This window comes from Pararge aegeria, chromosome 13 (genome assembly GCF_905163445.1).
Source record: "Pararge aegeria chromosome 13, ilParAegt1.1, whole genome shotgun sequence".
NCBI lineage: Eukaryota > Metazoa > Arthropoda > Insecta > Lepidoptera > Nymphalidae > Pararge > Pararge aegeria.
This window is the reverse complement of record NC_053192.1, coordinates 4647886-4661783: the sequence shown is the minus strand read 5'-3', so window position 1 is coordinate 4661783 and position 13898 is coordinate 4647886. Positions and strand designations below refer to the sequence as shown.

The 13898-nt window shown below is 36.3% G+C and overlaps 1 protein-coding gene across 4 annotated transcripts in view; it reads right to left on the bottom strand.

Moving 5' to 3' along the window:
- LOC120628528 (G-protein coupled receptor Mth2-like) overlaps positions 1-13898 on the bottom strand; it is a 52674-nt gene that overhangs the window by 13746 nt on the left and 25030 nt on the right. For 2 of the 4 annotated variants that reach the window (XM_039896913.1, XM_039896911.1), the window contains exons 1-3: positions 12561-13027; positions 6310-6496; positions 2087-2278 (exon numbers count right to left, since the gene is read on the bottom strand). In XM_039896913.1, coding sequence (XP_039752847.1) covers positions 2087-2278; positions 6310-6496; positions 12561-12989 — 808 coding nt within the window. In that variant the 5' untranslated portion in view covers positions 12990-13027. Of the gene's footprint in view, positions 1-2086; positions 2279-6309; positions 6497-12560; positions 13028-13898 lie in introns of those variants that run through there. The other 2 variants (XM_039896912.1, XM_039896910.1) reach the window with 1 other exon arrangement.

The following is a 13898-nucleotide window of genomic DNA, read 5'->3' as shown; positions in this document are numbered from 1 at the left end:
TTCAAAATTCAAAATTCATTTATTTCAAGTAGGCCTAATACAAGCACTTTTGAAACGTCAAGTCTGTCCGTGTGTAGTGACTCTACCACCGGTTCGGAAGGCAGATTCTACCGAGAAGAAGCCGGCAAGAAACTCAGCAGTTGCTCTTTTCCAACATCAAAAATTTACATTTTATATTTTAACATTCATTTTTCTATCTTGTGAGAGATGAAAGCGGAGCCGGATGCTTCCAAGCAACCTTGTCATTAAGAAACTCATCAATTGTATAATAACCTCGCTGTAATAAATGTGTTTTAACACATTCTTTAAACTTATGGATTGGTAGGTCCAAAATTACCTTAGGAATCATATTATATTATCCTCAGGAGATGGTGATTTTACAATGAATAATTGTTAAGTTACTTATTAATTGTTGCTACTTAAAAATCGCGCTGCCATGCGCTTTAGGGTTGCGATGCCGCGTGGAAACCGATTTGGAGTATAATGATGATAATAAAATCACCGGGATGAGCCCGCATACTTTGACAATTCAAATTTTATTGAAAAACTAAATTGTTTACAATTGCTAACTTCAGGGTGTCGGTTTTTCGTGACGGTGTGCGCGCGCATCGTAAAAATTTACCCTCATCATTTTTCCCTAACGCGCCAAAAGAAGTATAACTGCAATAATAAATATTTATTAATTGTAACTTAGCTTTAAATAATATTTTATGTTTATACTTTTAAAAGTTTGTGTAACGTAATGACTTTTTACATTTTAATGCATGCTGTGATAATCTGTTAATAGTTGAACATTTAATGTGACTCATTAATGTATCTACTGTTGGTTGTCCATTATAAATAAATGAATTCACTAGACCTTTTATCGATTTGGTGCTGTCACTTAATGTTGCCGCAGCATACATTTTTATTTTACACGCATAAATGGATTCCTTATCAAGAATCATTTTAGCGATAGTGAATATTCAATTTACGCCGAAAGCCCGAAATCCGTAACACACCACTAATTAAATATCAATAGATAAAGTAGGTACCACTAGGTACACGGGATATGTAAGAGTAAATAGAGCAAAATGTTAACTTCGGTGAAAGAATACAGATAATGTCGTACTGCTTTGATGGTTACAGCCGACTTACTGAATGCCACGCACAATGAACAACTATAGACTTTCGATATCATTTGTGAAATAAAAAAAAATAAAAAAAAATCAATCTACAGAATTATCTAACAATATTATCCATTATTTTTAATTATCGAAAACTCTTGAAAACTATTTACTAATTTATTAAGAACTAGCTGTTGCTCGCGACTCGTCTGCGTTTGATTTTGTTTTTTGGTGTAGCATAAAATTTAATTGAGTTCTAAAAAATTTAAAGTATTCAGTATCGCTAAGCCTTAAATGAGGGGTTTGCTGCTGTCCGCTGAGGAGTTCTGTCCTCTATCTCCAATCACAGTTTGGGCAAAACTAAACACATATTATAACCTCTATAGTACAAAAGTAATTGTTTAAATCGGTTTTAATTTGTCGGAGTTATGGTGTAAAATCGTCAAACACTTTCATCCCCTCTCCCAAAGCAACCGAGCTTAATGTCAGGATAAAAAGTATCCTATATTACTTCTAACACTTTCAAGAATATGTGTAGGTTAAGTAGTTTGACAACAATTACAATGAACAACTGTTAACATTGTAAAGTCAACATCTCCTGAGGATGCTCCGGTTTCGGAGCGAAATGTGCGTAGAGGGTAGGTATATTGCCGAAGATCTGTTTGGTGTGGAGTATAAGGATTGAAGAAATTATAAAATACACCACACAGATTCTCCTGCTTTTCGCGGAGTATAGCAAATTAAGCTTAATTTTGATAATATATCATGGATTTCCGCAAAGTAACACCTGCTTCTATCCAATATCCGAAAATTCACCCGTCAAAATATCAGCTTTTTTCAAAAAGTTGGTATGTTTTCTATTCGTTGAAATCTCTACTTTTCGATGGTGAATAAAAAATGTATATAATATATGTTGCAATAGTAAATCTTCTTATTCTTATCTATAGATAACAGAGCATAAAACATGAGTAGATACTTACTGCTTCCAATACAGAGGTTAATACTGATGTTATCCACGATTAGCAAGATTTGCATGGTAGCAAGGCAAGCGAAGGCGACGAAGAGGCACATGAGGTACGTCATCAAAACTCTTCCGTGCAGGTTTCTCAGCTCAGGTAGCCAGCCGTAAACCCCAACAGTCGCGAGGATAAACACGCAGGATATGATCATACCTTTAGGACAAAACAGAACCTCTTTAGTATAGTTAACGACTGTTGCCGACACACCACATGGAAATATAATGTTAAAATATAAAAAACTTGGTAATTAGTAACACGTAATTAGTTAGATTGGCAACACTGAAAATAAAAATAAATAATAAATAAATATACTACGACAATACACACATCGCCATCTAGCCCCAAAGTAAGCGTAGCTTGTGTTATGGGTACTAAGGTGACTGAGGAATATTTTTATGAATAACATACATAAATACTTATAATATGCATATAAATACCCAGACACTGAAAAACATTCATGTTCATCACACAAACATTTTCTAGTTGTGGGAATCGAACCCACGGCCTTGGACGCAGAAAGCAGGGTCGCTGCCCACTGCGCCAATCGATCGTCTAAAGGGGAAGGGGAGTCGCTCGGTCGCAAGCCGCACGTCGCCATCAACGGGCATCCATTGTGTGTAATAAAAGTGCATCCTATGATCCTTTTAAAAGGACTTACGCGTTTGATTTCAAGCAACACTAAGCGTACGAGTCTCCGCTTGCTCCATCCGATACAACGACTCTATCGTTTAACTTTAGAACAAAGGCGCTATCGATCTAGTACTGATCGAACTGGAACGGTCAAGAGTCAAAAATTGACTTGTAAAATAATACAAAAGCGGTATAGCAATCGATTAACTACAGCAGTGATGGGTATCACTGCTGTGAAGTAATCCGTTCATTCCCATCACAGTCTCCGACAATGTAACAACTTTACTTTGTGAGAGACGTTTATAGCTTATGTTCCGACCCGATTGTTCACTTTAATCAGGATAATAGTAAAAAAAAAAAAAATTGAAAATGGCGATTGAGAGAACTATGCTCGGAGTATTTCACAGGAGTGAGGAGTGTTGTAGAAGAACTAGTGCACCGACATAGATCAAAGTGTCGCAAAGCTGCTATGAGTGGGGCACATAGCCCGAACCGATGGAAGATGGGGTTCCACGGTGCTGGAGTGGTAACACCGCATCGTTAAATGCTGCGTTTGTAGACCCCCGTCGAGGTAGACAAATGACATCAAACGAGTTGCAGGGAGCCGCAGCACCATACCGTCGTATGTGGAACTCCCTCTAAAGACCTACGTACAAACGTCCACTAAGCTTCTGAGCTTCTAAGTAGATTGTTAATTACAGGTAAACCCGGAGTGTATCATACATTCTTATGACCATTTATATCAATCTTTTATTTGGGAAATTGATATATTGGCGGTTTTACTATTCGGCGAACTATTTAGATTTATGCTGATTTCGTATTAACGCTCAGCGGTATTTACATACATTGTTAATTAAATTATTATTTTGTTTTGCTAAAGCTTGGTATTCAGTAGAGCTGACTAATAAAACTCACGTTTTATTGTAACTCAGCTAGATTAAAGCTTACTACCACTATTGGAGAGGCCTCGCGTTTTTGTTCAGCGTCAGGCATGTTTGCTCAGGTGCGAACGGATGACTTTCACGCCAATTTGGGAAAAAAGACTACAACACTGCTGGCAAGACCTGCGCTCAAGCTTTAAATGTATTCTGATTGTGATAGCGGGTACAGTAGACTCCCCGAACTCATATCATACTCAGATACTTTAACAAGGTGCTTTTCATTAAATTTGGCACAAAAGGATTCGCGTGAAATACGTTTATATAAAAGTAAAATTATGATACTCTCCGTCCTTTCAACTAACTCTATGACAAAAATCAAGTTGATAGAAACAAAGACATACACTCGCATTTACAATTTTAAGTAAGGATTATTATTAATATTTTATGGAAGAATTTTGACTAAAATTATAAAATAATGAAGGAAGTTGGTTCTTATATTGGCACGCAAATTATTTACTAACTTAATAATGGCAGAAATGTGAGATTCACAGAATTAAGAACATATACAAACCGTGTTCACGACTAATATTGAAGCATCAACTCCACCACTCTACTTTGGAATGGTTTCTTGAACAAACGGTTAGTAAATTCATACCATTTAGCAGTTGACTATAATTCTAAGCGTTCACGATAAATTGGGAGATTGGGAAAAAAATTGTGAGTTAGCAACATCCCGCGGGTGTCAAGTGAGACTTGCGCGTTGCGTTTTCACTGTTTTTGGACACAATGCACTGAATACAATAATGCCTGAATCAGGATTCCGTATGTTCTTGATTAAATAATCAGATTATTCCACTGCGTGGAAGATCATAGAATTGAAAGGTGACCTTTATAAATCTGTCAGAATTATGCTCTATCTACGCATCATGAAGATTACTTAAATGTTATCGGCAAAAATGTTACACTAAAATGCAATATCACTCATCGTTACGAGACGGAATCTCTAAAATTTTAATATAGTTTTAGAATCACTACGTTCATCGCAAAATAAATGGGTATACTTTATAGGTAACAAAAATAGAATGGAATCCGGTTTGCTAGGTTTTTATGCGGAATTAATGATGACGATACGATATTAAAAGAAGCGCGAACTAAAAAAAAAAACAGTTAGATATAAAATGTTTAGTCGCGCACTAACAAAGAGTAAACAGACTCGGCAGGGCTATATCCCTTGACAGGGTATATTATTAACGTGTCCACCTGCTAAAGCACGTTAACATGGAATAATATATATCCAATACAGTATATATACTATCCAAATAAAGTATGTGAATTACACATATATTATTTGGATATTATTTCCTCTTGTGCGCCAGTGCTCTGATGTCGATGAACCTATGGGAGAAGATGAATTTTTATCCTTTCCCCGGGGAGATAATTGTCTCCTTTATATGCTATGCGTGCTGATCGTTAGTGTATTTTAGGGGAACAATGCTTTATGTTGACCCGTTAAAATGCCTACACCCATTTGTCAACTCAGGTTTAACGCTAACTTTCGATTTTCCGTCAATGAGCCGTAGGGCTAACTTGTAGAGGAATAAAAAAGCCTTCCACGTGAGTAGCCTTAGTATTTTAAATTGATTCGCCCACAATCGAGGAGTCATATTCGCATATCAAACTCGGGCCTAATGCCACTTGTTTTAGAGTCGCAAATCCTAATTCAGATTTTTGTTTTACACGTTTTTTGTTATAACGTTCCGTTAAAAGCCCGAGCTAAAAAATCGTAGGCAAATTTCAAAAAACGAGTCCTCGATTGCGTGCGAACTGATCTTGTACTAACGCACGATCGACGGTGACGGGCTAACGCACATCAAGATTATCTCTGCAAAGGCAAAAGCCGCGACCTACGCGTTTTGCCCGGTCCTCGAGTCCCGCCTCCCGCTGCGTACCAAGCTTGGGGTGTATAAAACTTATATACGCCCCATCTTCACCTATGCCGTGCAAGCTTGTTAGAGCCCAACAGTCGGTAGCTCTAAGGGTGATCACAAACATGCCTCGATGCGTAAGGAACTCCACCATTTCAAAAGACTAACATATCTAACCCTTACACGCCTTCATTAGCCGACTTGCCCAGCGTATGTTTGATCGAGGGGACATCTCCGTAATCCCCACATAAGAGACAATGCCCCGTGACACGCCTGCCCTACAGACAGAAGAGCCTATTTAACGAATCTCCTGAATGACCCAGTCCCTCAAGAAGAAATCCAAAATGACATTAAAAATAAAAAAATTAATTTAATTTTTTTTTTTTATTAAAATGACATTGATGACAATAAATGAGGTAGACGACGATAGCCCGTCCCCTCATCCCCAGGAAATGCCACCAAATAGGTCTCAAATTCAAACAAAAAATTTGAGGTCAAAAGAAGAGCAACCAGAGCAGACCCAACGACCGAGCCTTAGTCAAGGCACGCAGCTGGACACCTTCTGCAGAGGGCACATCGAACATGTGCGAACACTTTGACGATGACTGGGACGAATCCTTCTAGGTGTCGTTTCACAGTTTTTGTAACAACTTACTTTATGACACACGACATAAAGACTTTTCCATGCTCTTATTTGAGTGAAGTTAGTGTTGATGTTAGGCCTAAGTATAGTTTCACTTTTACTTACATGAAGAGCTAACTTCATAATTCTGTTTTTCCTCCTTAGTCTGCGCTAAACAAACCAAAGCGTCAAAGCTGGTCGTCTGCGAACCATCCTCGTTTTCTATTATAAACGTGTCCACGCAATACTTGTCCTGCGTCTTCAGCAACCATGGTGGGATGTTTTGTTGCATTTCCGTGTAAAGTCTCCCATCCTGAAAGAAAAAAAAAGGTGTAGTTCAAAATATTCTATTATATGCTATATTGCTGTTGAAATGGCAAGTTTTATGTTTTTTTTTATATATGTAATTGTTTATGGCAACTATGCCGATATAAAAACACTTAAAACGAACAACAAAATATTAATATCAATAATGGTTTATACTAAAGCATAAGTTTCAAGATTTAATTAAAATCAAGCTTTGAAAAGGTTTGTTAAAATGTAAAGGAAAAAAGCTTTTGCATGTAAATAAAACCCAGATATGAACGCGCCTTTGGAACCATAAAAAGTTTTGCTCTGGGTCTGACCAAGCAAGCAGTCTGTAAATTGCACCTAAAGTAGTTAATGTTTAAATATCAAAACAACTTTTTTAACACTTTAAGATAAAAATCATTTTTATTATCTTTGCCTAAAACAAAATTCTACCAAAGTATTAAGAACGATACCCAGGAGAAAGTGCAATCGAAATCATAGTTCCGACAGTAAATTACGCATATACGATATAGATTTTAGATAAAATCGATTGAGTGGTCAGAAAATAAGATAATCTCTAGAAGCAAAGTAGTTGAGTTTGTACAGTTTTTATGTATGCGTCTGAATTATAATATAATTTTTATCGCCATCATCAAATTAACTGATTGGTGTCTACTATTAAATATAGGCAGTTCATTTGAAGCCAGTTCAAAAGTACACAATCTAAAACCGCTAGTCACCAGTTACTTCCAGCAACTCGTTTGATGTCGTTCTGTTCACTTCGTTGAGGGTCGAACAACACTACGCTTGCCGGGTTGCCATTTCAGCATCTTGAATCTATAGCATATAATAATCGATTGCTGAACTAAATGCCTCTCCTAATGGAAGGATTTGTCTTGTTTCCTGTTTCCTTGTGTCCTGTTTGCTGATCGCAGTAGATGTTAGAGGACGCTGCTACCCGTTCGCAACTGTGACATCTTTATTCACCACACCTTTGAAATTAATATTTTCAACTCCAAAATCCATAGGTGCTTCGAGCTAACTGCCCAAGGAAATATGAGGGTTGATTTATATTAAGAAAAAGATGGATGACCGAATAGAACTATCCGGTTTGTGAGATTGAACCATAGTTTAAAATCTGTGTGTCCTTAGTAAATTTGAATTTCGAAAAGATAACGTTATTCGTTCTTTAAAAATAAAGTCTAGTCTTAAACTTGACGTACTTTCTTGACGTATTTTGACTTTGTCGTATTTTCTAAAGCAGGGACGAATGGACGATGTAGTAAAGTATGACAGTAAGGACGATGTCAATCTTCTACTACGCAAAGTATTCAATTAAGATACTACTGCTAGCCAACGTACAGCCTTGAATCACATAATGTTGATATTTCCCCTTGAATATTTATGGAGTATTTAGTTTTACTTATTTAACACTATTAATAACACAAGTAATTAAAATGCACAATGCGATGTTGTATTTGTGTCTGAATGAAGTCTTAATCGATCATTGTTTTGATTTTTCTATATGTAATGAAACTTTAATGGAACTTCTTAATACAGGAAGTAATGTCTGGTCAAGTCTGGTCTTTGTCTGATGAGATGCTTAAGCCGTAGCTAGTTACCACCCTACCACGTCAATGCGAGGTGCGTAGAAACTGATAAGGGGTATAGGTTTGATTTAACTGCCATACCCCTGAAAGGCTAGCCTGCTATTATCTTGGACTGCATCATCACTAATTACTAGCAGATAGTGCAGTCAAGGGTCTGTCATCATATTACAAACAAAAAAAAATGTTTCAATTCGAACCGGGAAGGACGGATATTAGCACGTTCATCCAAACAAACTCTTCAGCTATATATACCTAGATATAGATTATAGTATAGACGTCTATGGTCGTCCGGTATACAACGGGTTCCTCGGGCGTCTTACAAAGCTAACAAGAGGGACATGCCGTGGTAGTTTTTAGTTTGGGTATACCCCCTTTAGAGAGACGAGTCCCACATTGTCTCCGTCCAGCCCAAAGGTCGGAGGAAGCAAAAAAGCTTTTCCACCACGCCAAAAAAAAAAAATGAAGTCTTTGGTAGTTTTAAAAGAATTTCTTAATGATAAGGCTCTGCTAATCTCTCAAAAACAGAATATTAATTGTTGAATTGTAAAAGGTTTCTTACTCACTTCTTCTAGGTGGAATTTGTTTTTCGAACCGGTGATAGAGGCACTAAAAACAGACAGACTTGACGTTTCAAAAGTTCTGTAGGTCTTGAATACAAGGATTTTTGTCATCTAATTTGCCTCACTTTTGAATTACGTTTAACTTCAAATTTTCCTAGAAGCTCATTATAATTTCCGATCAACATTGCAGAGCACGTGTGCATTTACATAAAACATGCTAAGAAAAGACAGATCCATCGATTAATTAACGCGGCTTTAACTTATGCCTCTTTGTATTGACATTAAAATGGAGAGTATTTTGTTCAGTTTTTTTTTTCTTTTTTAGAAGAATAATTTTCGGACCAACCAGATGCCCCATCTGATGTGAAAAACAGAGCAATACTTCGCAGGCCATGGAATTTTGACCAGGATAAGCATAAAAAAGTAAAACGGCGTAAAATTACAGAATTAAATTTTAGGGTATGCATTGCTTTTGCGCATGTATGGAGTGCACGGCATTGCCTACAACGGACCGCCTCGTGTCCAACCTAAGACGTAGGAGTTAAGCCTCATGTCCCTGTAATTACACCGGCAACCACGTCCTCCAGTGACAGATCGGAACACAGCATTGCAAAAATGCTTTAACATCCCACAGCTGGTCACCGTTTCTGGAGAGACGGTTTTGGAGCATAAACCCACCACGCTGCTCCAATGTGCGTTGATAGGCTTTAACGACTATTACCGCAAGTTAGTAATAATAACCAGGACGGCCGGTTTAACATGCTCTCCGAGACACGGGGGTGGAGGCTACTTAAAATAACTCCAGCCTGGACCTATTAAATTCCTTGACACAAAATAACATAATTGCACGCCTCGTAAGCGAAGTATTGAGGTGGGTATTACTGTCAGTTACGTAAACTGAGTGATTGACCGACTTAAAGTATCACTTTTTTTATTCTTTATTGCTTTCATTAGTGAATATAAATAGACAAATGTTGAGAAACATATATTTTGCTACTATTCCTTTCTTTCTTTCCAACTATTTATATATATTTTTAGTAGTAGTGGAGCTTTTTGGGACCGAGCTCGTCCGGGAAAGTACTATCGCCATGTTGATAACTGCCGCTAAGCAGCATTTTTGCAATGCTGTGTTGCGGTCTAATAACGTGGTTGCCGGTGTAATACCAATAATAATAGCCCAGCAGTAGACTGTGATAGTCTAGTCATGAATGTTAAAAGTTAGCTTAAGAACATGCATTATTATTGTGACTGTAGGTATAATACTTTTAAATATATGTACTACCTGCTTTATACTGTATTGCTGTTTAATGGTTAAAATATGATATTGTATATATTTAAACGTATTATATTTTAGAGGAATGTGCAGCGTCCATATAATCTCATGTGAGTTTCAGGATGCGAAGAATACTAATTTTAATAGTTTGTGTAATTTAAAAAAAAAAAAATTAAAAATTAACAAAAAATCTATCGTGTTGCATATATTATAAAAGGCAATTTTTCATATCTGTAATTTATTGTTTTTTTTTCTGAACAATGCTAAAAATAAAAAATTAAAAAAAACCCAAAAAATTATAAGAAAAGCAACCACCCTCCGCTTGCAGGGCTTTTGAATGCCCAAGCAACCGGCGGTCAGGGCTTCAGAGTGAGGAACCTCCTCACAATACGCGCCGTTTCAAGGACTACTGTATCCGACCCTTGATCCAACAACCAAGCGAAAGCTTCTTAAGATGTTGGTTGAAGCTTTTCGCGAGAACACCATTGATTGAAACGACGATGGGAACAATAACGGTCGACTCAACATTCCACATGGCGGTAATCTCGTGAGCAAGGTCCAAGTATTTAGATACTTTTTAAATACTTGCAAAGGCAATTTATTATTAGGTTTTTAAACCACACTCCACAAGTGTTTTAATGGACAGTTTAACACAACGATTTGTCTGTAACAATCCGTGACCAATTGTGTGTATTACCATCCATGAACAACCTTTTACAATCGCACTACTCGTAGGTAAATAAAATAATGTATACACGCTACTGACTACTCTTGAATAATTTATGCCAACCTACTAATTATTTATTGTCTTAGACTCGGATGAAACTGAGATGTTGTTACATATGAAATAAATCTAAAGCAGATTTCCTCATGCCTTCACTTTTGACGACCATTCTGGCGCGACGGTGAGCGCTGTGACTAAAGCCCGGGCTCGATTCCCGGCAGGGCAAATTTTTGGGAATTTATAATTTCTGAAATTTCTCTGGTCTGGGAGGGAGGCTTTGGTCGTGGCTAGTTACCACCCTACCGACAAAGACGTGTCGCTAAGCGATTGAGTGTTCTATTGCGATGACGCGTATAAACCGATTAGGGGTAGTACCATACTGTCTAACAGGTTAGCCCGCTACCATTTGAGACTCCATTATCACCTACCACCAGCACGGCTTTACCAACTCTCAGACCACTGGCGCACAAGTGGAAATACTATCCAAATAATAGTATTAATAAACTTAAACTAAACTAAATAAGTTCAATTGATTAGATTCTCTCACACACACGCACGCTCGCACACACGCACACACACACACACACACACCACAAAATACATAGACTCTTACACACACACTCGAAATCAAGTTTAACATGTTGCATGTATCCCTTTTTTGTATCTTATTTTATTTTAATTAATATTTTTGAATGTATTTAGATAAATATCAAGTGAACAGTGGTAAATTTTAAGTTTTGGAGGTGGGCGTGATCACTGTTACGCATTTTCATACTTTTACAGTGATCATCGTTTCATTCATTAGTGGTTAAGATATGTTATTGTTCACAAAAAAAAAAAAAAATTAATAAATAAAAATAAACGGGGTAAACTTCTTTTAAACTTTGTAGCAGGTGGACACGTTATCCCTTGTCAGGGGATATAATCGGGGGATATATTTTTATCTCCCGCCCGTGCTAGCCCTGCAGATGAGATAAAAAAAAATCTAAAAAAATAAATAAAAATGAATGCCTAAATAGCTTAACAGAGTTAGATGGAATTAAACTTTTTTTAATCAGCAGTATAGTCATCGTTAGTTAGTTTTATTTTTAATACTAATAATTGACGGACAAAGCCGATGGCTTACCTAGTTGTGGAAAATCAAAACCTATAAACACGAGAGGTGATAGCGTTCTAGTGGTGAGGACTTCGGCTTTGCTTCGTGTGGCCGATCTCGAATGCCTCTAACTTTTCTTCGTCTGCATTTCCATTTCATAAGCCAAGCCATTAGATTATCACTTGTCCAAACGGTGAAGGAAAGCATCGTGAGAAAACCGGCATGCTTTTGTTCTCAAAGACGTGAATGTGGGAATTACATGATATCTTAATAACTTATTAATTATCAATTATTAATAATAGTGTGACATTAAACCGTAATTCTATAATTATTGTAAATCCAGTTTTTGTGTTTCTCTCTATTCGTCCTTTATTTTCCTGTGTAGTGGTGTACAAATAAAGAGTTCAAATAAATAAAAGAAACGAAATTATTCTTATGTTTTAAGTTGACAAATTCTAATATTTTGATATTTTTTTCAGTTCTAAGTTGACATATCCTAATATTTAAATCAATTGCAATAATAAAATTTAATTTGGATATAATAATTTAAATTAAGTAAAGAATAATTTTCGAAAAAATTTAAAGAAATAAAAATAATTTCGACAAATTCTATTGCAATGCCCCCGCGAGCATGCAAGGAACACTTCCTGCAACGTGCCTCACTGTGTTGATCAACCCAAGGCGTTGGTGTTAAACCTAATAAGCCTGTAAAAATTTTGCTTACTTGCAGAAATAAGCATAGTAATTCTCCAGACAAGCTCTGCCACAAAAAGTTCTACTTCTACAACTACTTTTAAACGTAAACAAAAAAAAAATCACTTACAATTCTCAAGTGGAACTCCATAGTTATTTGCGAAACAACAATGCGTGCTTCCGGGCGCCGGCATATCGGCTTTCCTTCGGTATAATGAAAGTGTTTTGACGTATTTACATTTTCGACTCGTAAATACTCATCCAAAACTGGTGGATCGAACGTGCCTTCAGTTAATTTGACGCATTCTCTCGTGATCCGATGATATCCGTATCCTAATGGACAACATTTGGATGCACAAGTTTTTATCTCACACACACAGCCTCTCACAGTGTTATTACTATCAGTGTAGTATTCAAACGTATTATACAGTAAATCATTGTGATATATCACCCCATCTGGCATATAGACACCGTCTGTTATGTCTACACTGTTTTTTTTGTCACAATTTTTCGACACAGTTATTGTCATAAGCGCGGTTAAAACGGCAAGTTTTAACATTTTGTTTAATTTTTTTGTAACTTTAACCTTCGTTGTTAACTGTCTGTGTCTGTACTGTGGTTCTTGTCACGGTTGTAATTCTGACATCGTGCTTTGTAACGATTTTAAAATGAGTAGTCTGAGAGACAATATTAAGATTTCCTATGAAACGAATGCATATATTTCTTTATATGTAAATTAACACTGGTATGAGAATAATTATTCTGTTCTATGCAATTATTTAAACTAAACTTAATTGACAGGTCTAAAAATACTGTTATGTTGCTCAAAGAATATAACGAAAAGTTTCCCTACTCTAAGAACGGCCAATTCAGGTTAGAGATTTGCAGACAACAGAATTATCACCCTAAATGTTTTTTTTAATGTTAATCATACGAAGAAAATGTACGCATTTTGGTTTATTTATCCTAATTTTACCAAAGTTATTTTAATGTATAAGTATCTAAGAAATCGGAAATATGTTATAATCACGGAATTAAAAAGTAATTTCAACATTGTTCATCGTCATTCTTGATGACTTAAATACGCGAATGAAAGAAATAATAATTAATATAGGTTAAAATTTTTAAAGCCGATTAATTACAATGATTTCGTAAACACCGTACAGTTTACTTAATTAATAGCCCGTCTTAAATTTTGGTATTCGACTCTTGCTCTTTTCAATGTATTCGGAGCTGTAAGTAATAATATTACTTGAATGATACCATGGCATCAAATCCACCGACACTTTTGGTAATTTCATTAATGTATGTGCCCACATAGAAGCCTGTATGTAAACAATTTGTCAAATTGCAATTTCGTACTAATTTCGTATAAAGTTTACGTCAGTTAACTTGTAGTGCTTTTCGATTCGGAAGATAAGTTTCCACTAATGAGCTTTATATGTTTGGTTGTTTGAAAATAGATACT